This window comes from Pneumocystis jirovecii (genome assembly GCF_001477535.1).
Source record: "Pneumocystis jirovecii RU7 chromosome Unknown supercont1.15, whole genome shotgun sequence".
NCBI lineage: Eukaryota > Fungi > Ascomycota > Pneumocystomycetes > Pneumocystales > Pneumocystaceae > Pneumocystis > Pneumocystis jirovecii.
The window spans coordinates 264,282-286,876 of NW_017264789.1; the positions used below are offsets into that span (position 1 = coordinate 264,282).

At 31.7% G+C, this 22,595-nt stretch overlaps 13 protein-coding genes and 1 non-coding gene across 14 annotated transcripts; 9 read left to right on the plus strand and 5 right to left on the minus strand.

The window, feature by feature from the left end:
• Positions 1-833: 833 nt before the first annotated feature.
• T551_03234 (uncharacterized protein) lies at positions 834-2,126 on the minus strand (the record flags this gene model as incomplete). Its single annotated transcript, XM_018375497.1, has 4 exons — positions 834-971; positions 1,018-1,137; positions 1,182-1,763; positions 1,887-2,126. The coding sequence occupies 4 exons, from the start codon at positions 2,124-2,126 to the stop codon at positions 834-836; spliced, it is 1,080 nt and encodes a 359-aa protein (XP_018228396.1).
• A 1,404-nt stretch (positions 2,127-3,530) lies between these two features.
• Positions 3,531-4,709, plus strand: T551_03235 (uncharacterized protein; the record flags this gene model as incomplete). Its single annotated transcript, XM_018375498.1, has 1 exon — positions 3,531-4,709. One exon carries the CDS (start codon positions 3,531-3,533, stop codon positions 4,707-4,709), a length of 1,179 nt encoding a protein of 392 aa, XP_018228397.1.
• A 398-nt stretch (positions 4,710-5,107) lies between these two features.
• T551_03236 (uncharacterized protein) lies at positions 5,108-7,074 on the plus strand (the record flags this gene model as incomplete). Its single annotated transcript, XM_018375499.1, has 6 exons — positions 5,108-5,166; positions 5,212-5,308; positions 5,346-5,464; positions 5,509-6,619; positions 6,668-6,844; positions 6,889-7,074. 6 exons carry the CDS (start codon positions 5,108-5,110, stop codon positions 7,072-7,074), a joined length of 1,749 nt encoding a protein of 582 aa, XP_018228398.1.
• A 231-nt stretch (positions 7,075-7,305) lies between these two features.
• T551_03237 (uncharacterized protein) lies at positions 7,306-8,553 on the plus strand (the record flags this gene model as incomplete). Its single annotated transcript, XM_018375500.1, has 2 exons — positions 7,306-7,959; positions 8,005-8,553. 2 exons carry the CDS (start codon positions 7,306-7,308, stop codon positions 8,551-8,553), a joined length of 1,203 nt encoding a protein of 400 aa, XP_018228399.1.
• Positions 8,554-8,600: 47 nt separating this feature from the next.
• T551_03238 (ribosomal protein S15) lies at positions 8,601-9,635 on the minus strand (the record flags this gene model as incomplete). Its single annotated transcript, XM_018375501.1, has 3 exons — positions 8,601-8,812; positions 8,860-9,554; positions 9,607-9,635. 3 exons carry the CDS (start codon positions 9,633-9,635, stop codon positions 8,601-8,603), a joined length of 936 nt encoding a protein of 311 aa, XP_018228400.1.
• Positions 9,636-9,724: 89 nt separating this feature from the next.
• Positions 9,725-11,473, plus strand: T551_03239 (RNA-processing protein NOP58; the record flags this gene model as incomplete). Its single annotated transcript, XM_018375502.1, has 5 exons — positions 9,725-9,743; positions 9,785-9,902; positions 9,974-10,126; positions 10,176-11,165; positions 11,212-11,473. The coding sequence occupies 5 exons, from the start codon at positions 9,725-9,727 to the stop codon at positions 11,471-11,473; spliced, it is 1,542 nt and encodes a 513-aa protein (XP_018228401.1).
• Positions 11,474-11,632: 159 nt separating this feature from the next.
• T551_05044 lies at positions 11,633-11,737 on the plus strand. Its single transcript has one exon. It is a non-coding gene; the product is annotated as a tRNA-Leu (tRNA).
• Positions 11,738-12,714: 977 nt separating this feature from the next.
• On the minus strand, positions 12,715-13,708 carry T551_03240 (uncharacterized protein; the record flags this gene model as incomplete). The annotated part of the gene is made up of 3 exons (XM_018375503.1): positions 12,715-13,191; positions 13,242-13,579; positions 13,630-13,708. The coding sequence occupies 3 exons, from the start codon at positions 13,706-13,708 to the stop codon at positions 12,715-12,717; spliced, it is 894 nt and encodes a 297-aa protein (XP_018228402.1).
• Positions 13,709-13,894: 186 nt separating this feature from the next.
• Positions 13,895-15,369, plus strand: T551_03241 (uncharacterized protein; the record flags this gene model as incomplete). Its single annotated transcript, XM_018375504.1, has 3 exons — positions 13,895-14,098; positions 14,148-14,512; positions 14,556-15,369. 3 exons carry the CDS (start codon positions 13,895-13,897, stop codon positions 15,367-15,369), a joined length of 1,383 nt encoding a protein of 460 aa, XP_018228403.1.
• A 664-nt stretch (positions 15,370-16,033) lies between these two features.
• On the plus strand, positions 16,034-17,533 carry T551_03242 (rRNA-processing protein SOF1; the record flags this gene model as incomplete). The annotated part of the gene is made up of 5 exons (XM_018375505.1): positions 16,034-16,041; positions 16,088-16,355; positions 16,398-16,552; positions 16,592-16,861; positions 16,910-17,533. The coding sequence occupies exons 1-5, from the start codon at positions 16,039-16,041 to the stop codon at positions 17,531-17,533; spliced, it is 1,320 nt and encodes a 439-aa protein (XP_018228404.1). The 5' UTR covers positions 16,034-16,038.
• Positions 17,534-17,701: 168 nt separating this feature from the next.
• T551_03243 (uncharacterized protein) lies at positions 17,702-19,141 on the minus strand (the record flags this gene model as incomplete). The annotated part of the gene is made up of 5 exons (XM_018375506.1): positions 17,702-18,415; positions 18,461-18,568; positions 18,613-18,721; positions 18,768-18,850; positions 18,896-19,141. 5 exons carry the CDS (start codon positions 19,139-19,141, stop codon positions 17,702-17,704), a joined length of 1,260 nt encoding a protein of 419 aa, XP_018228405.1.
• Positions 19,142-20,059: 918 nt separating this feature from the next.
• T551_03244 (40S ribosomal protein S0) lies at positions 20,060-20,961 on the plus strand (the record flags this gene model as incomplete). Its single annotated transcript, XM_018375507.1, has 3 exons — positions 20,060-20,140; positions 20,189-20,311; positions 20,365-20,961. The coding sequence occupies 3 exons, from the start codon at positions 20,060-20,062 to the stop codon at positions 20,959-20,961; spliced, it is 801 nt and encodes a 266-aa protein (XP_018228406.1).
• A 149-nt stretch (positions 20,962-21,110) lies between these two features.
• On the minus strand, positions 21,111-21,730 carry T551_03245 (uncharacterized protein; the record flags this gene model as incomplete). The annotated part of the gene is made up of 2 exons (XM_018375508.1): positions 21,111-21,379; positions 21,424-21,730. The coding sequence occupies 2 exons, from the start codon at positions 21,728-21,730 to the stop codon at positions 21,111-21,113; spliced, it is 576 nt and encodes a 191-aa protein (XP_018228407.1).
• A 143-nt stretch (positions 21,731-21,873) lies between these two features.
• T551_03246 (uncharacterized protein) lies at positions 21,874-22,539 on the plus strand (the record flags this gene model as incomplete). The annotated part of the gene is made up of 1 exon (XM_018375509.1): positions 21,874-22,539. The coding sequence occupies one exon, from the start codon at positions 21,874-21,876 to the stop codon at positions 22,537-22,539; it is 666 nt and encodes a 221-aa protein (XP_018228408.1).
• Between the last annotated feature and the right edge of the window lie 56 nt (positions 22,540-22,595).

Below are 22,595 nucleotides of genomic sequence, written 5' to 3' on the forward strand. Positions count from 1 at the left end.
TACTGAGTGCATCTGCCTTTTATTTCTACTCTGAAAATGTATTAATTTATTTGTTCAAGGCCGAAATGCGTGTATAATTTTTGATATATATTGCGCATTTCGATAGTTTAATTCACTTGTACCGTACAAATTTTATCTAATATATACAACTCAATTTTAGACTTTGCACTCTTGACTAGATAATGTCTTCCCAACATACAGTATACAAAAAAACAAAATCAAATACACTCTTGCTTTATCAAAACGCTCTCTCGTCACCAGACCATTATTCACGTGATTCATGTATATATTGAACCATGGCATTTTATGCTTTTTTATGTTTTTGGCCATAGTATTTTATGCTTTCTGACCATTTACTGCTTACATACTGCAACTGTGTCTAAAACATACATATTTTTACAAATCATGTGCACACTTGTGTATTTTTGCCCTGCCTGGAATATCACCGTTTCACGTAAATTATATCAGAGGTATGCATGCGATACTGCATACAGGATATATGCGTATTGTATGCATTATGCTGCTGATTTTAGACTTTCTATTTCTAAACTAGCATTTCTACTGCCCACGACTCATTGAAACACGCCTTGTTTTCGCTTGCAATATATCTCGCAACCAGGCAGTCGCTTATATTGCTGAATGAGTCTGATGCTCGCCCGTTGCATATATGCATATTTATTGTATATATGCGTTGTACAGAGCACTATATGCACTGCATACCATGCATTTCCAGCCATTACATGCTATTTATGCACATTCTGTTGCACATTTTGCATTTTGCTACACGTCGCTTTTGCTTACTTAGCATCTTAGCGTTGATCAGGAAACACTCGTCAAAAACATTTAAAAACAAAACTACCAAAGTATTGCTGAAAACCAAGCAAACCACGCATATTCCACGCATATCCTCCACAAAATGGGGATCCCCGGCCTCTGGGCTTCCCTTGAGCAGTCCAAGGAGCGGATCTGTACTAACCCACGCACCTGCTTCCCCATCGGCGCTAACAAAAACAGCACTGGCAAAACTCGCTTCCGATGCCTATCTCTCAGACCACCGGTCTCCCCGGGGCCTCCGACTCGGTATCGACACTTCCATATGGCTTTACCAGGTCCGTGCCGCTCAGGGCGGCCAGAATCCTGACCTCCGCACCTTGTATTTCCGCCTCTGCCGCCTCCGTTACCTCGGCATCCTCCCCGTTTTCGTGCTCGACGGCCCCCATAGGCCCTTCTTCAAGAGAAAGAAGACAATACGCAAGTCCGCCTTCCTTATTGCTGACATGGTCCGCCTCATCAAGCTCTTCGGCTTCCCCGTCTGGCTCGCCCCCGGTGAGGCCGAGGCCGAGTGTGCACTCCTCCGCAAGAATTCCATTGTCGACGCCGTCATGTCCGAGGACGTCGATTGCTTCCTCTTCGGTTCCGACCTCGTCATTAAGGACTGGGGCCCTAACCCTTCCGATCCTTCCGACCCCTCCTCCCCCTCCGGCTCCTCTCACGTCTCGCTCTACCGCCTCGCTCGCATCACCCAGGACTCTCGCCTCGACCGCTCCGGTCTCCTCCTCGTCGCTCTCATGTCCTCCGGTGACTATCACTCCGGCATTCCCCACTGCGGAATTAAAACCGCCATCGATGCCGCCAGAGCTGGCTTCGGCGACGCCCTCCTCTCGCTCGTGCACTCCAACTCCGATCTTGCCCATTGGAGACGCTCCCTCGAGCACTCCCTCCGCACCAATGCCCACGGCCACTTCTCTTCCAAGCACCCCTCTCTAACCCTCCCCGCCCACTTCCCCTGCCTCGACATCCTCGGCTCCTACACCGACCCCGTGACGACCCCCGAGCCCCATCTCCGCAGGAAGGCCTCACGCCTCACCTGGGCGTGGCCCATTGACCTCCGCGCCCTCCATCGCTTCGTCTTGCTCCACTTCTCCTGGTCCGGCCTCCCCGGCCTCTCCCGCTTCATGCACTCCTTTGCGCCCTGCGGCCTCGTCTCCCTCCTCATGCACCCTCCGCACCGCGCACCCTCTCGGGACACCCCCGCGTCCGATATCAGACACTACCTCCGCACACGCACACCCGCCACTGCCCTCCCGTGGCCCCTCGGCGTCGAGGTCGGTCCGCCCAGGACGCATGCGTCCACTGACTATGCCCCCGAGCTGCGCATCTCCTTCTCCCCGCGCACACTCCTCTCTGCCCTGTGCCCACCGCCTGCAGCAGCCCCTGCGCCCGACACACTCGACGCCCTGCTTGCGGGCGTCCACCCGCCACGCACCGCTGTCTGGGTCCTCGAGCCGTACCTCGAGCCGTATCTCGCTGCACGCCCCAAGGCCAAGCCCCCACGGCAGCCTAGTCCGGCGCATAATCGGACACCCGCGTGTTCAGACGCAGGCTTATCAGCGGCACGCGGTCGAAATCGGCCGTCTCGACAGTAGGCATCCGCGTCTGAGTATGAGCAGCGATGGGCACCATGTAAGTGGCGCCAGTAACAGCAGTCAGCGCTGACGGCACATTAGAAGGCAGAGGACGCAGGCGTAGAGGCGGCAGAGGCAGGAGCGGGAGAGGCGCCGCCGGCAGCGCCGCCGGGCGGATACACAGAGGAAAAGAAGGAGGCGGGGAGAGAGGAGGAGGGAGACGTGTTTGCACAAACATACGACATCCGGGCGGGGAACCCGTTCCCAGAAGACCCGGAGGCACCGGTGGAGAAGCGACAGTTGACGGTGCGGGCGATTCTGGTGGGAAGCTTCCTGGGGGCAGTGGTGACGGCGTCGAACATCTATTTAGGGCTGAAGACGGGATTTACGTTTGGGGCACAGCTGTTTGGAGCGATCTTTGGGTTTGCAATTCTGCAGTTTGTGTCGCGGACGCTGCCCGAGTGGTTCGGCGGGGGGTACTTTGGGCCGAAAGAGAATTGCACAGTGCAGACGGCGGCGACGGCAGCGGGGGGGATGGCAAGCATGTTTGTGTCGTCGATCCCGGCGATGTATACGCTGAGTTTGCTGGGGAAGGGGCCGGAGGAGGACTTTTGGCGGTTGATAAGCTTTACGGCGGTGAGTGCGTACTACGGGATCTTTTTCGTGATTCCACTACGGAAATTCTATATCCTGTATCAACGGTTGGTGTTTCCGACGTCGTCGGCGTGTGCGCTGACGATCCGGTCGCTGCACTCGGGGACGATTGCACACTCGGTGATCCGGAAAAAGACATGGTCTCTGGGGCTGTCGTTTCTGTTTGCGATTCTGATGCGGGTTTTCTCGGACTACGCACCGGGAATCATGTGGAACTGGCACGTTTTTTGGTGGCTGTATGAATGGGGGTGGAAGGGAGCGATTGTGGTCGAGAACTGGGGATGGTGGATTCAACTGACGCCGGCGTTTTTGGGCGTTGGGTTTTTCACGGGGATGAACGCGGCGTACAGCTTTTTCGTGGGGTCAGTTGTCGCATGGGGGATTGTAGGGCCGATTATAGCGAGGACGGGGACGGCGCCGCAGTATGTGACGTTGTCGCCGGAGCACCCAGACTGGCGCGGGTACCATTCGATGAATCTCCGATCGCGGCTGAGCCCGAAGGGGTTTGATCCGATCCGGTACCCGTCGCCTCGGTACTGGCTGCTATGGCCCGGGGTGATGCTTATGCTGTGTGCGTCGTTCGCGGAGATCTTTATGAGCGGGGGGATTATATGGCGCGGGATTAAGCAGGTGTTGCAGTCGATCTACTACAAAATACGGAGACAAGAGTCGCAGGTGTTCAAGGATGCGATTGATGACCCGGCGCCGCCTCATACACAGATTCCGTCATGGCAATGGGTGCCTCTGCTGGTGCTTTCGGCGGTTTTTACGTGTCTGGTTCTTTTCTTCCAGTACGGCATAGGGATTGGGCTGTCGCTTTTGTCGATTCTGCTGGGGTTCGTTTTTTCATTCATAGGAGCACAGTCGACGGGGGCGACGGACGTGAATCCGCTGTCAACGTGTGCCAAGAGTTCCCAATTGATTTTTGGGGCGATATCAAGCGGGCAAAAGATGGACGAGGTGCTAGCACAGCGGCTTAACCTTATAGCGGGGTCGGTGGCGGCGTCGTCGGCGTCTCAGTCAGTCGACATGATAGGAGACTTGAAAACGGGGCATCTTCTTGGGGCACAGCCGAGGGTTCAGTTTTACGCACAGATTATCGGGTCGTTTTTTTCGATTTGGTTGAGCGTAGTTCTTTACATTTTGTTCAGCAAAGCGTATCCGTGTTTCACGTCTCAATTCATGCCGGATTATCCGCCGACGGAGACGTGTGTGTTTGGAGCACCGGCGGTGGCGGCATGGAGGGCAATTGCGAGCGCCATGACGAATCCCGAGCTGCAGGTTCCCCCGTCTTCGGGGTATACGTCGATCGTGCTTGGTATCGTATCGGTGGTAGCTGTGGTGTTTAAGCATTCGTATTGTCCGCAAAAGTACCGGTCTTATATCCCGAATTTCAATGCGATTGGGTTGGGATTCGTTGTGCCGCAGACGTATTACGCGACGGCCATGATTATCGGAGCCATTATAGCCCATTACTGGAAGAAACATAAGCCGGTGTCGTACGATATTTACGCTCTCGCGATTGCGACGGGTTTTGCCGCAGGAGAAGGCATGGGGGGTGTGGTGAACGCTGTTTTGCAGATTTCGGGGTTGCCTGGTCACAAGTATGGTACACGGGTTGGGTGTTCTTACGATACATGGTGTGGTTGAAACGGTTTTTTTTCTTTCATTCCTTATACTTGAACGTATTTATTATTGCACCTGTGAAAAAACTCAAACTACCGAAAAATTATTATCTATCTATGGGTTGCTTGACATTTGGCTTTTAAAATATTTAACGATATACATTTATCCACAGCATTATATTTATATTTATTTTCTGTAACATAAGTTTTCGTATATATATATATATAAACCCTTTGAAATATAATTTATTCTTATCTATTTGTCTATTGGTTTGAGTAAAGCAATTTTTATTACTGAGTATATACTGAGTATATACTCAGTATACATGAGTATCGAGTTAGATGGGGCTCGGAAAGCAAATATTCGAATATTTGGTTTTTAAAATAGAAAAGGGCTTTTAAGCCCTTTAAAATGAGCAAAACATGTCGGATTTTTCTTCTCTTTCATGGGAAGAGATTGGTGTTTCTTTGACACCTTGGATGTTTGTTTTTTTTGAAAAAAAAACTCAATTAATATTTTTGAATAGAAGAAACGCCATGGATATTATGGGATTTCAGAAAACAACGCCTGTACAAGCAAGTACGATCCCTCTTTTTATGAAAAACAAGGATGTTGTTGTTGAGGTATGCCTTTATTGTGTTTTTTTTTGCTTAATATTAGGCTATAACAGGATCAGGAAAAACCTTGGCTTTTTTGGTGCCTATACTGGAGAAGTTAATTAGGAGAGAAGAAGCATTAACTAGGCATCATATAGGGTCATTGATTGTTTTGCCTACGAGGTTTGTTGCGGTATACGTTGGGTGATTGGTTTAAAATTAAACAGAGAATTAGCAACTCAAATTTACCATGTTTATGAAACTATTATGAAAATGTCGGAAGAAACAGATTTAAATTTAAGAGCACAGCTCGTGATTGGAGGAGTAATGACTATACAACATGATATATCCGAGTTTGATAAATTATCGCCATCAATCATTATTGGAACTCCTGGTCGTATAGATGATTTCCTTTCATCATCTATCGTTAAAACTAAAGAATTAGAGATACTTGTTATGGATGAAGCAGATAGGTTACTAGATATGGGATTTTTGCCTACAATAGAATCTATTATTAGAAAATTGCCTAAACAAAGACGAACGGGTCTTTTTAGTGCTACGATGACAGATGCAGTTGACAAATTGATCAGAACAGGATTAAGAAATCCAGTTAAAATAGTGGTTAGAGTAGGAAATCAGAAAAATGGCCAAGAGGACAAACGAATTCCTTCATGGTTATTTTCTTTCCCTTCATTTGACATCATTATATTTAATTCTTTTAGTTTGCAAATAGGATATATTGTTGTAAAATCAGAAGAAAAATATTTACAACTAATTAGGCTTTTAAATTATTCACTTGTTAAAGAGAAAATGAAAAAATTTATCGTTTATTTTCTTTCATGTGTTTGTGTTGATTATTTTTCCCTAGTTTTCTCACAAATTCCACATTTAAAGGAGACGTTTAAGATATTTTCTCTTCATGGCCGCCAAAGTTCATCTTCAAGGATTAAAAATTACAAGAATTTTTTCAATACGTTATCAGGAACACCAGCAATATTATTTACTACGGATTTAGCTGCGAGAGGTCTTGATGTCCCTAACGTCGATATGGTTATTCAAGTGGATCCTCCATTAGATCCAAAAGTATTTTCACATCGCTGTGGAAGAGCCGGAAGAGCCGGTAGACCTGGTAAAGCTGTTGTTATGTTAAATAAAGGAAGGGAAGAAGATTATGTACACTTGTTAAAAGTAAGAAAAATACCTGTTGAGGCTTTAAGAAAAATTGGGGAAAATGGTGATCTTATAGAGAATGAAGAATGTGAACCTAAAGAAGAAATATTCTCATTAGTTAAGGAAATACGAAATATTGTTAAGAAAGATAGGGATTTGTATGAAAAGGTATATCAATTTTTATTTTTTTGATGAAAAGATTATAACTGTATTTAGGGTTTAAGGGCATATGTATCTTACGTGAGGGCATATTCAAAGCATCAAGCACATTTCATCTTTCGTATTAAAGATCTTGATTTTTCTGGAATAGCATATTCTTTTGGGTTACTTCATCTTCCTAAAATGCCGGAATTAAAAAATATAACACTGGATTTTGAAGAAGAAATTGTAGATGTAAAATATCTATAGTTATTTTTCTTTATACTAATTTATTCCAGAAAGATAAATTGGTTTATACTAATAAAGCAAAAGAAATATCTAGATTGAGAAAAAATGAAAAGTTAATAGATCAAAAAAAAAATATGATTTTAAACAAGAAAAACTCAATTTCATGGTCAAAAAATATAGAATTAAAGAAAAAACGAAAATTTTCTAAAAACAAACGTAAACTTAGGAAAGAATAACTTTCTTTAAAAGAAATTTTGGAATATTAAATTAGAAAATACAAAAATAAAAAAAGTATATGTATATAATGTATTATAGTATAAGAATAATTTTAATATCTTTTTTTTACTGTAGTAGATATTGATATCGTAGAATTTTATATACATTATATTTTAATACTCGATGATTTCATTAACATTTACGTCTTTAAAATTATTAAACGTTGAAAAATAATATCGATTAAAAATATTATGAATATTACAAATAACCATGATGATTTAGCTTATCTTTCATTTGAACCATTGTTAACACTTCTTTCCTCGGAATTTCTCTCTAAAGAATCTCAACATAATACTTTCGTTGTACAATATTTATCAGAATTGTTAGAGTCTTCTATTTCTGAATTATCAGAAAAACATAATGAATTAGTTATTGAAAATCAAGGGCTTATATCTAATCTGATTGAAATTATGCAAAAAGAATATAGTAATTTGGTTGCAGTTATAGATCATGAAAGTTATTTCTCTAAATCTTTTGATGTGCTCAATGAATCCGTTAATAAGATTCAATCAACAATTATTTCCATTAATACTAAAATTTCAAATTTTAAAGCTTCAAAAGATTTGTTGGGTGAAACTTTTAACCAAGCACGTTTATTATATCAATATCAGGAATATATTTCAAATATACTTGAGATTCCATCTTTAATAAAAACTTTTATAAAAAATAATCGTTATTCAGAAGCGATAAGTTTAATATTTTATGTAAGACAATTAGAATCTAAATATTCTCAAATTGTGATAGTTCAAGACTTAGTAAAACAAACTAATCATATCTCAGAAGATATGCAAAAACAATTATTATCACTTTTAAGGGGGCCTATAAAATTAACTGAAGCAACTAAAGTAAAAATTAATTTGATTTAAATTTTTTAATGTTAAATGGAATAGGTTCTTGGTTATCTTCATAGAACAAATGGTTTTTCAGAGACCGAATTATGTTATATATTCTTACTTTGTCGTTGGAATTATATAGAAAAGCTTATTTCTAATTTAAATCCCCCTCAACAAGAAGATTCTGGAAAATATCTTAAAGAATATATAGAAATATTCAGAGAACATAGCTTCAGTATATTTTCGTATTATATTTTAATATTTTTAGAAGAATCTTCATTTCAGCCATCAGAAAATTTAGAAAATATTTCAAAAATAAATAAAAATGAGTTAAATGGAAAAGCGCAGAAAAAAAAATTACTTTCAAATTTTGCATTATTTATGGTCTCTGAAATAAAAAATACATTAACTACATGTGTTCCTTATATTTCTGAAGAAAAAACAAAAACACTAATACTTAACCGAATTTTTAATTGTGGGCAAAGTTTAGCAGGAATTGGTGTTGATTTTAGTTTAGCGTTAGTTGATATTTTTGGTGATGAATGGGATAATGATATAAAAAACTACCAAAAAATGATAAAGAATTTAGATAACATAAAAACATAGATACATATATAACTTTTTATCCATTAATATTTTAGGATATATAATTTTTACATTGTAATTTCATTTATTATTGCTGTGTCGGTTAAACCGAGTTTTTTAATACACGAAAAGTATCTTATATGGTCTTCTTTACGTAAATATTTTAATATTTTTTGGCGTTTGTGTACTAAATGTCTTAATGCTCTAAAAGTGTTTTTATCCTTACGATGAAAAGAAAGATGAGAGTTTAAATAATGAATACGAACTGTAAATATTGCTGCTAAAAACTAGTTACAATGAAGAATTTATTGATAATATAAATTATACCTTGTACTTCTGGAGATCCTGTATCTGTTTCGTGTTGTTTAAATTGCTCAATAGCCATAGAAATGTTTTGAAGTTGTATTGCCTTACTATTACTATTTTTTAAGCTTACAATTTTTTTTATAATTTCCGCTTTCTTATCTTCTTGTTTACATATTCTTTGAATCTTATAAATAGATGCTAGTTCAATAATAATATGATTTTTTTTATCCCCATTATTATTTGAATCAAGCGTTTCTTGTACCTTATCGTTCTTAGATAGAATTTCCAATAAAGATTGGATATCTGTTTCTTCAGTGATATCAACATATTTAGATATTTTTTCTTTAAGTTTTGCTAAGTTATTCTTATTCATCATTGACGATGAAAGACCAACACGATAAAGATTTGCTTTTTTTGCAGACTTAAGAATTGTGTTTAATTCTTCGTTAGAAAAGAAAAAATTTGCATAATTTGCAAAAGAACTTGTCTCTGTAAAAACGTCTTTTGGATATAAAATAGAACGAGTAAATTCTGTAGGAAATGCAATAATTGGATCACATAGTTTAGCAGCGCGTTCTTCTTTCAATTTTCTCTGTTTTTCGATATTTTTCTTTCTACGTTGAATTGATATAAGTGATTGTTTCCATTTTGCGCTTATATTATGAAACTTAGAAAACCTTAATAAAAAATATTGAACGTTCTGATAAAGTATTTTTCTATATAAATATGTATTTGATCCTGTGTGTAGTATCTTTATCATATCGTTACTTTTCTAAAGTAGTTTTTTTAAACTTCATTTTTTGAGATTTAGCTTCTGTCGAATAACCTTAAAAAAAAAAACTTAAGCTAAAGAATTTTATTAAAATTCTTTAGGGAAACTAAAAAGATGCTTGGTAGGACTGATTGTATTAAATTAGAGCATTCTAAATATCTAATTTTTTTATAGTTTTGACTGAAACAAGTGCTGGATATGCAATTTTTAAATTTTCTGCTAAAGAAAAGGTGTTGAAAAAGCCAGAGACGCTTTATAGAAGTCTTGATACAGCAGATAAGGCTTCAAGCTTGTATGTTCCAAAAAAATATATAAAGATTTTTAAACATTTTGCTAAAATGGCCTTTTGGCTCAATTTAATAGACTTAAATTAAAAGTATTTTCAAAATTTGAAAATACAATGGACGCTCTTGATAATGCATCAGCAATTATTGAAGGAAGAGTTACTGGAAAACTTGCTTCTTTGCTTTCTGAATTTTCTGGAAAAAAAGATAGTCTTATTGTTTCTGACCCAAAGTATCTTTTCTATTGACATTTGATTATTTTATTCAATTTTCACTTATAGGCTTGCAAGTTCGATAAAAAAGATCCCAGGGCTCGATCTTTCTATCATTTCTGATCCTACTGTACAAGAACTTTATCGTGTTATTAGAGAACATATAACAGCTCTTATTTCAGGACTGACTCTAACAGATATGTCTAATATGATACTAGGATTAAGTCATAGTCTTTCACGGCATAAGCTTAAATTCTCTCCAGATAAAGTTGATACGATGATTATTCAGGCTATTGTATTATTAGATGATTTAGATAAAGAATTAAATATATATGTAATGCGTATAAAAGAATGGTATGGTTGGCACTTTCCAGAAATGTCACGAATAATTTCTGATAATATGGCTTATGTAAGAGCAATAAAAGCTATGGGATTTAGAACTATGGCAGATAAAACAGATTTCTCTGAAATTCTTCCCGAAGACATTGAAATGTCTCTAAAAGCTGTTGCTAAAGTATCCATGGGAACGGAAATAACAAACGATGATTTAGAAAACATTAATTTATTAGCAGATCAAATTTTATCACTTTCAGACTATCGTATCCAACTTTCAGAATATTTACATAATCGTATGCAAGCTATTGCTCCCAATCTTACAGCATTGGTCGGGGAACTTGTAGGAGCACGTCTTATAGCTCATGCTGGTTCTTTGTTAAATCTTGCAAAGCAACCTGCTTCAACTATTCAAATTTTAGGAGCAGAAAAAGCTCTTTTTCGAGCCCTTAAAACAAAACATGACACTCCCAAATATGGTTTAATATATCATGCTAGCTTAATAGGCCAAGCTAGTGCAAAAAACAAAGGGAAAATAGCAAGAGTATTAGCAACAAAAGCAGCAATTAGTTTAAGAGTTGATGCAATGGGAGAAAAGGACATGGCAACGATTGGAATAGAAAATAAATCAAAAGTAGAGGCAAGACTTCGGATGTTGGAGGGAGGGAAAATAGAAAAATCATCTATATCAACAGGAAAAGCATGGAAAAAATATCAAATTCAAGCGTAAATGATTTAATATTTAATTAAATAAAATGCTAAATTGAAATAGAGCACCAAAATATAATATAGATACTGATATTATAATAGATATGGATTCACAAAAAAGCTTGGAAAAAAATGAAATAAAAGAATTAATTTCTGAAACTGAAATACCTAAAAATCTTAACATAGAAATTCCTAAAATAGAAAAAAAAGATCAAAATAAAAAAAAGAAAAAAAGGAAAATGAATGAAGCTGAACAAAATGATAACTCCTCAGAATTACATGATAAATCTAAACGTAAGAAAATTAAAGACAAATCTCTTGTCTAATATTTATTTATATTATTTATATTTATAAATCTATATTTAATTTAATAAAAAAAGTTTTTTTTTAAACTGTTTAATTAGATTTTTAATTTTTTTTTTGTATAATTCAAATTTATGCATTATTAAATTGTTTATATATTATAATTCTAAAAACCCATATAAGGTACTATGGCCGAGTTGGTCTAAGGCGTGGGACTCAAGTTTAGTAACTTGAGTGGAGTTTATCTCATCTCGAAAGAGGCCTGGGTTCGAATCCCAGTGGTACCATGTTTTTGAATTATTTTTAAAAATAGGTTAGATTCTTGAATTTTTATGAAAATGTCATTTTTTAAAATAAAGTATATTATTCAAACTTTTGTGGAAAAATAATATAAAATATAATAATAACAATTTTTAAATTAAAATATTTTTTAGCATTTGACACTTGGTATTTTTAACAAAAACATTTTTAAATATAGATTGCATTTTCAATTAATTTACAGTTTATAAAATTTTGTTTTATTCGTGTGGTAATACTTGCATCAATTTTAAAAGTTTATTATGATTATGAATATATTTTTTGAATATTTTTTAATTTAAAATTTTCATAGAATTCGAAAGAATTAGTTATTTTTAAATATTCATTTTTAAATAAAAAATGAATAAGACGAAATGAAAATTATACTATAAATGAAAAAATCGATATTAATTTATAAATAAATATAATTCAAATATAAATGTTTTATTATAGAAATAAATTATTTTATAAAACTTTAAGATTTATATTATTCTAAAAACCCAAATTATTAAATTTATAATTTCTGTATTTTAACTTCTAAACTGAATCTTTACATAAATAATTTTATTTAATAAATTATAAATTTTAAAATTTTTTTTGTAGAATAAATTTTATTTAAATATATTTTTAACTAAATTCCTATAATATTATAATATTTATAAATCAATGTTTTTTAGTAAATTATATATTTTAAATAATTTATAATTTATTTATTCATTTAAAAATTATGTTATTCCTTAATTATTATATTCATTGTTTCCCTTTCATCATTAAATTTTTTATATTTCATTAATATATTTTTATATTATTATTTCATAAACTTTGAAAGTTATATTTAATGATATCTAATTTCAAATTCCTAAAGTTTTAGAATTTATTGTACTATCCTAAATTGTTATTTTTCTCAAAAACTTGTATTATTTTAATATAAAATTTTAAAACTAATTTAGTAAATTTAAAAGTTTTATTATATCATACGCTTTCTATCCGGTTTAGTGGAATTTACTTGTCGTTTTATAGCTGCTAAATCTTCCATGATTTCTGATTCTTTTAGACTAAATATATCATTTAAAGAAGCTCTATCACGTTCTTTTTCTTGTTTTTCTCGGCTACGTTCCTTAGCAATTTGTTCTTCTATAGATTTAAGAAAAGAGCTAATATTATCAGAACTTTTCTTGTAGTTATTAACATTAGATGAAGGAGGCATTGAATCATCAATAGAAGTATTCTTATTATTTCCAAGTCCTTTTCTATGTCGAAGTTTTCTTTTATCTATATTAGATATTGAAGAAATAGGCGATAATGAAGGATTCGTTGTAGAATAAGAATGTGATGCAAGAGATGAATCATTTACAATATCTAATAATTCTTTATCCTCATGAAGTCTTCGTTTCCTTGAAAACAAATGTGAAAGAAGAGTAGATTTTAATGTTGTTTTACTTATCTATATAATGTAAATTTTCATTGGCAAAAAAACCAATAATTTTTTCTTACAGCAAATTCTTCTTCTAATTCTTCTACATTGTGAACAAACTCATTTTCTGCTCTCTTTAATAAAAATTCTTTCATAAGTTGAACACTTTTAAGTTCTTTTTCTCGAATCTCTTCCAAATCTCTAAGACCATCTAAGTATTCAATATGTGTTCCATCATGCAACTGTTGTATTTCATTTTGAAGTGATAATAATTGGTTATGAAAATAACTTTCTCTATTTATTAAAAAATCTCGAGAAATATGATCCAGTTTTTCAATTAACAAACGTCTACGTTTATCTTTTTTGGATTCTACTATTGGAATATTTAATGAATAAGGATACAACTGTTCAACTGATTCTATAAATATTAATCTTTTTTTATTAAATTTTACAATTCATCTCCTTTACCATCTGACCATTCATCATTCTCACGTAACGCAGCTGTTAATAAATCCATCTCTTGAGTCATTGATGCATTTAAAGACATTCCTCTAGTTTTTAAAGTTCAAAAAACTATAAAAACAGGACTTAATTATAAAAACATTGCATTTTTTTAATTTAATGCAAATCTTTCTGATCTCATTCTATTAAACGTAGATTGTACGTTTCCGGGGAAACGCATCTTCAAAACAACTCATGATAAGCAAGTTTACGGCCTTTTAAGAAGTATAATATGTCTCTTAGAGATGAGAATAAACGAGAAGACAAAGAGTTATCAACTTCTCCTGATCCCTTAGATGTTCTTTCATCACCTAAAGTGTCTTATTTAACACCTCTTCGTTTACGAGGTTCTACTCAGACTCGTCAAGAATTTGGGTTAAGCAGTGAAATTCGGCGCATAGGGCTCTTTGTAGATATAGGCAATGATAAAGAAGAAGTTTTTTTTGTAGGTTTTTTCATTAAATTATATTTTATTAATTAATTAGGTTTCTCCTAAAAAAACAAATCAACAAGTAACAAAAACATCTGTTTCAGAACATATAGAGAAAATACCAGGAGATGTTTCAGATGTTTTTTCAGAGTTTATTTCAAACGAAAATAGCAAAAAAGACTTAGATAAGTCTAATGAAAAGACAAAAAAAACAACATTAAAACGGAAAAAAAAGACAACAATTAAACAATGTTTAAATGTTATTAATCAAAACATTATACAGGATGATAAAGATGATCTGAAAATACCATTGAAAAAAAAAGCTAAAATGGTGGATTTAAATATAAAGAAAAAATATAATGCAGTTGCATCTAAAAAAAGAAAAATAGAATCTGAAGATCATTCTGATCAAAATTCAATGTAAGTTGAAAAAGTTTCAAAAATAATTATTTATAGAATATAGTAATCTTGATAATACAAGTATTACATCTTCGGTTTCTATGGATAAATTAACAGAAAATTCTATACATTCAAATATTTCTTCTAAAGAATCATATTTTGAGGAAAAACATTTCATACCTACTCAAGATATATTTCTTCCGAAAGACAGTACTCTTTCTTCCTCTGAAGGAACTGTTATTTTAAATTCACAGCAAAAAAATACAGAATTTTCTTTAAATACATTTAACATTTTAGAAAATGATATTGAAAAGGATATGGAAAAAACAACTAATATTAAAAAAGATATTCAAGAGGAGGATAATATACAAAATAATCAAGAAAATTTATTACAATCGGAAAGTTTAATTCCTTTAAATAACATATCATATCCATCACCTAAATTTACATCACCCAGAAAAAATAAATTAATAGAAATATCTAGTTCATCAAATACTTCTGCCAAAAGGGTTGTTGATGTTTTAAGACGTACTGGACATTTTGAGCTTGAATCTGTTGTTTGGGGTCAAAAAGATTCAAGTAAGTCTGAAAGAATATCGGAGCAAAAAAGCATTTGGACGAAGAATGAATGGAGACTTTTAGAGCAGTTATTAATTAAACATGGGAAAGCAAAATTAGCTTTAGATGAGTTTCTAAGTTTAAATCAGGATTTTCCAAAAAGAGAAGTTAATAAGCGATTAAGAGTTCTTTTATTTAAAAAAAAGGAAAATTGTTATATATATCTCAAAAAAGATAAAACCGATAATTCTATAAAAGTACAAGAAGATAGTAAAATTTCAAGTTTTATTTTTGGATGGAAAAATTGGTTAAGATGGTAAACATCATCTGATAATTGTAAAAATCTAGGATTTTATATATTTTTGATAAAATAAATATAAATGATTGAATTTATAAAAATTAAAGAGCAAAACTATCTTTTTGTTTCATATATTTTACAAATACCATGTATTTTATATTAATTTACATATTTTTACTTTTTTGTAAATATGTTTTAAATTATTTTTATATTAGAATTATTTTATTTGTTTTTTATAATTTGAATTAGAATTTGATTTAATTATATATTAAAATTAAATATTTAAATAAATAATAAAATTAGTTTTTAATTTCAATAAAAATAAACATAACTTAGAAATAATACAATTTTTAACGTAGAAAATTTAGTAATATATACATAACTAAATAATTGTATTTAAGTATTTAAATTTTTGATTTTAATTTTTTTAAAATTAAATCTATAATGATTTAATATTTTTAAGATTTATTATAAATGAAACGTTTAAAATTTTTAAAAATAAATAAATTTATTTTGAAAATTTTATACTTATCTAAATGATTAAATATAAAAAATATGTATAAAAATAATTTTTCTGCGTTTTAATTTTTACTTTTTATCACTGAATAATTATATAAATTAAAAAAGCATTAAAATTTGCAGACTTTAAAATAATATTTAATATTTATTATGAAATAAATTTAAAGATAAAATGGTAATTTATTCATTTTATATTATACATATTTAATTTTTTTATATAGAAAGTAAAAATACTTTCTCGGCCTCAATCATTAGTAGTAGCTTCAAGAGTAGGTGATCAGAATCCAATGCCTAGAAATCTTGATCCTGCTATTCATCCTTTTGAAAGAGCTAGAGAGTATGTAAGGGCTCTTAACTCGGCAAAATTAGATCGTATGTTTGCAAAACCATTTATTGGACAGTTAGGAAATGGCCATATTGATGGCGTATATTGTATAGTTAGAGATCCTCGAAAAATCAAGACTATAGCTAGTGGTAGTGGTGATGGAGGTAGAAAAACTATATTTAAGAAGATTTTTATTTACTATTTAGTTGTTAAAATATGGGATCTTATTGAACGAAATGAGGTTATAACTATAAATGCACATAATGGTATTGTAAAAGGCTTAGCATATACTACTTTAGGGTATCTGCTATCTTGCTCTGCAGATAAAATGGTGAAACTATGGTCATTGAATTCAACAGATGTATACTTTTTTTGTTTTTTATTCAATTAATATATTTAGCCTATCAATGTATACATGGGTACCAATGCTTTTTCTTCTATTGATCATCATTATTTTGACCCTATTTTTGCAACGGCATCTACAAAAATTGATATATGGGATGAAAATAGAAGTAAACCTATTTTTACTATGGAATGGGGCGCAGAAACTATACAAGCAGTGAAATTTAATCAAACAGAAACCAATATTCTTGCTAGTGCAGGTTCTGATCGGTCACTTATATTATATGATATAAGGACAACTAAACCTTTGTCAAAACTAATTACGCAGGTAAATTTAAATACAATATAAAAAATATCATTCTTTATATATTATTAGCTTCGAACCAATTCTATTTCTTTTAATCCAATGGAAGCATTTAATTTTGCTGCAGCTTCTGATGATCATAATTGTTATATATATGATATAAGGAATCTTACTTCAGCGAAAAATGTTTTAAAGGATCATGTATCTGCTGTAATGGATGTTGATTTTTCTCCAACTGGTCAAGAATTAGTAACTGCTGGTTATGATAGAACAATAAGAATTTTTAATGCAAGAGAAGGACATTCACGAGACATATATCATACTAAAAGAATGCAAAGAGTATTTTCTGCAAAATTTACTTCTGACTCTAATTATATTCTTTCTGGTTCAGATGATGGAAATGTTCGTCTTTGGAGAGCTAACGCATCTTCGAGAATGCATGTACTTAGTACTAGAGAAAAGACAAAAATAGAATACACAAATGCTCTTAAACAGCGTTATAAGCATATGCCTGATATTAGGAGAATCACTAATAGTAGAAATATTCCAAAAGTAATAGTAAAAATGAAAAATACTAAAAAAGAAGAATTAGCTGCATTAAAACGAAAAGAAGAAAACAAAAGACGTCATACTAAATCTGAAAATATAAAATATATCCAAGAACGTAAAAAACACATAGTTGCACTAAAAAAATGAAAAATAAAGTAAAAACACAATATTTTAGAAAGTTAAATAATATTTTCTGAGAATACAAATATATTTAAAATATAATATATAACGTTAATTAATAATATCATTTTCATACCATAAAATAATTTATGATATTTTAATTTTTTTTAAAAGGGAAATACACTAATAATATAATTATAGATTATCTTCTAAATGTTTTGATAAATATAATTCATTTTTATAACAAGTACTCCAATCTGGAATTTGTTTTCCTTTTATAAAATCTTCTCTAGTAATTTCATATAATCCTTCAATTTTAAGATTACCTAATAAACTTGCTCCTACCCATGCTGCATCCACACTAAATTCATTTCGAATAACTCTTCCTGATGTTTTTATTTCATTATTTATTCGATTTTGTAGACCAGGTATCATAGATAAACCTCCTGAAATAACTAAAGATAAAGAAACCGCAGATCGTATATCTATTGGAAGACGTGATAAACATTGTTTTATAATTTGTGGTATTGAAATTTCGTCATTATCAGCATATTTGTCAGATGCCTCAAATAAAACTTCAGTTATACAAACTCGAATCCATCCTGGTACATTGATTTTTAATCCTTTTTGAGAAGGTGGTTCCCAAATAATATCTGAACATTTTATATTTGGCTTGTAAATATTTTCTAGTTCATCCAATGGAATAATATTGGATTTTGACAAAGGAAATGGAGATGATGGTAAACAAAAAATAGCTCTTTGTAAAAAATCTTGCACATCATAAAATGTCAAAGAGCCAGGTAATGGACTAGAATATCGCATTAATAAATATTTTAACCTCGAAAAACAAAAATTAGATGCTAATGGTGATGTAATAACAAATGATGTCATAGGACGTAAATCATAAATCTATAACTATTAATTAAAATATATATATATATAATTTTTGTATACAGGAAGAATGCTAGTTTCTTTAGATCCAATGTCAATAACAACTCCATTGCTTAATCCAAGAGAAATAAGCACAAGAACATGTGATGGTAAAAATGTTATACTAGGAACCTATAAATAAAATCAATATATAAAATTAACGTGCAATATAATACTTGAAAATATGTAAATAATGTTTTTGCTATAATAATTTTGAATTTAATTGGAAGTAGAATATATTCCACTAAGTTTACTTTTCGAGACTTATTACTTAAATTAAGCCATCTAAATACAATATTATTTAAAGTTTTATCATTAAATTAAAAGAAACTTATTATATGCTTCTCTTAGATATATTTCAAGTTTATCTCCTATAAGTTCTAAATCTGTGCCTTCCCACAAAATGTATTCAAACTAAATAAAAACTCAAATTGATTTTAGAATTTTTGATAAGCTTACATTAACAGGGTATCGTGTAATATTTTCTTCAAAAGTACTACGGTATCCAAGAAAGCTTCTTTCATCATATTCGATAATACCCCTTGGACTATTTTCTCCAGAAAATCCTACTTTAAGATGACGTGATCCAATATCTAAAACTACATGAGGCTCTAATCCATAAAGAATTTCTAAACGATTTGAATATGAATTATTATATAAAAAATTTTCAGAAAGTTGTGATTCAGAAGAATATGAAAATGACATATTTAGTGTTTATTTTGAATTTTAGTGTTCAAATTTCTTTACATTTATAATAAATTTATAAATGTTTAAAGAATTGCGTGCAATAGATAAAAATAAATTAAAAGATAAAATATTAATGTAAATTTAAAGAAATAAAAAAAATGTATAATCTAAAAGTTTTATTAAAATTTTTAAAATAATACAAATGAACTAAATAATTTCGAAAAATTTAAGAATCATAAAATGTATTTATATATTTAATTACAATAAAATTTTAAATGTATTCACAAAATTTTTTTTTAATAATTAATAATTATATTATATATATATGTTGTATTAACATAATCTGCTCATTAAATTGTATATTTCAAATTTAAATATTACCAGCGAATACTTAATTGAAAATAAACTTTAAAATGTTTATTGACAAGAAATTTTTAAAATATTTATAATTTCAAAATATTATTATAATTCCATTACATTTTAATTATGTTTAAAATTTAATAATATTTAAAAACTATTTAATACATTTCCAAATATATAATAAAAATATTCATAAATATTATATATTTAAGTAAACTTTGATTAAATAATTAATAAAATAACAGAAATTAAAAAATACGTCAAATTCATAAAGGATAGCATATTTTTTATATTATAAAAAATATCTAGAAAAAAATATTTTTACTTATGTCTAACCGTTTATTTAAATATATTAAAAAAATAATTCAACCATAAATTTGTTAATATAATTATATCGAACATATCTTTTAAAATTTTTATTCTTAAATATTAAATAAAATATAATCTCCATTAAATTCATTTTTATATTTCATGTAATTAGGTTAAAGACCTAACTTCTTTTTATATGACTGTCAAACTGTCACGGAGCGTTAAAAAGGTATTTGTATTATTCTCGATATTAAAAACTTGCAAGTTATGGGTATATTTGATCCCCAACCAGCTGATATTGAAATGCTGCTTGCAGCAAATTGCCATATAGGTTCTCGTAACTGTGAAGTAAGGAAATTTATTATTTTTTAAAAAAGAAATCAAATATTTGAGTAGCCACCAATGGAACCATATGTTTTTAAACGAAGGGCAGATGGTGTTCATATTATTAACCTTGGGAAAACTTGGGAAAAGCTTGTTCTTGCAGCACGAATTATTGTTACCATTAACAATCCTTCTGTAAGTAGTTTTTTTTCAATTATTGCGAGTATCTATTTAACATTAACTTATAGGATATAATTGCAGTATCGTCACGGTTTTATGGGCAGCGTGCCGTTCATAAGTATGCTATGCATACAGGAGCACAGGCTATATCATCACGATTTACGCCTGGCTCTTTTACAAACTACATTACTCGTTCTTTTAAAGAACCTCGTTTGATCATTGTGACAGATCCTCGAACAGATAGCCAAGCTATTAAAGAATCGAGCTATGTTAATATTCCAGTAATTGCACTCTGCGACACAGATAGCCCATTACAATATGTAGATGTTGCTATTCCTACCAATAATAAGGGACGGCATAGTATTGGTCTTATTTGGTGGATGCTTGCTCGTGAAGTTTTGAGATTGAGAGGGACTCTTGCAAATAGGGATGTTGAATGGGGTGTTATGGTTGATTTATATTTTTATCGTGATTCAGAAGAGACAGAAAAAGATACGGAAACTGAGCAAAAAACTCTTGAAGCTGCTAATAATACTGTTACTCAGTTTGCATCAGTACAAGTAACTTCTGAATGGGAAGTTACTGGACAGGCAGCTAACACGGGTATTATTACTAATGTTACAGGTAATGTTCAATCTGTAGGAAACTGGGATGAGAGTTTTTGAATTAAACCGAATATTCTTAGTATTTAAGTTGTTAGTATTATATAACACTTAAAAGTCCATGAGATATAAAGTTGGAGATGACATTTAACGTGAAGCATTCTAAATACTTTTATCAAAATAATTACATATTCTTGTTTAAATTAACCCTATTATTTTTCAATAAAAATAGTTCGTATTTCCTTATAAACAATTTCCAAAAACTTTCTTCGGGGTAATAAGTTTTCAAATATAACTTGTAAAGTATCTTCGTTACGTATAATCAATGCCAAGTAATAGCGTACTTCTAGTCCAATAAATCCTTCATGAATTACTACATCTAAAATGTCTGATAATGGGATAAAACGTGTGCGAGAGGGGAGAAGAAAGTAATGTAAAGTAATCTGTAATCCAATATTGTGCAAAACAAGTAAAGATTCACCTGAATAATAGATCAATAAAAGTAAAAAATAACCAATATACTACTTGATGGTTTTGGATGCATAAACTTACAGATAGAATATAAAAATACCACTGTTATTGAACAAAAAACATATGGTTTATGTATATACAATTCTTGAATCCATTGAATAAGCCCAATATATTGTAAAATATAAATAATAAAGTTTAATTGTTGATATTGAATAAAAAAAATCATAAAAACTGAAAGAAAAAATACAAAAATTGTGCATAATACTAGAATTCTTACTATACAATTTATAGACCATTTAAAATTCTCGTAATATGTAAATTCAACAGCATCAGGTGATGGTCGTTTAATCAACAACGGCATTATCCGTTTCAATAGGCCTTTAAAAAAAGTACATATGTAATAACCTATGTGTTCTAGAGTTATAAATCATTTCTTCAATATATTATTAAATCTTAATACTTTAATATCATTTTTTTAAAATAATCTATTCCGAAGATAATAAAATGGATATTTTCATAGATCCAAAAGTCTATAGTGAAAGCGAAAAAAATAATGAACCAAACATACAAATCAATACAAAAGAAACAATTTCCTTATTTTCATCTTTATCTTATTTACCGTCAATATATATTAATTCATTTCTTCCATCTACTATATCATTAATAAAAGCACAAAATAAAATAACAAATCTTCTTTTATCTCTTGAATTTACATCTGGGTCAGCTATTGAAAAGCTACATAGAGTTGTAGATGAAATTATTCAGCAATCACCGCGATTGAGTTACGACATTGAACTTTTACACAATAATACAACAGTTCTTTCTGAAATATTAAATAAAAAAAAAGAACAAATTAATGCATTTAAAAAGGAAGAAAAAAATAGTACAATTGATTATTTTATGAATCTCGAAATTATAAAACAAAGAATTCAAGCAACATACTCAGTCTTGGAAGATGCAAAAAAGTGGAAAGATATAGAAACAGAAAAAAAAATCATTGAACTTTTAATAAAAAATAATCAAACTCAAAGAGCACAAGACATTGTTAATAAATTAAAGAGTCTTTTGCAAGTATGGGAAGAAACTAATGAATATAATGAAAGATTGGATATGATAGAAAAATTAGAACAAAAAATACACAACTCTTTGACGGAAATACAAAATGAATGATATTTAATAATAAAGTTAATAATTAAATTATTCTTTTTTAAATTATATTTAAATCG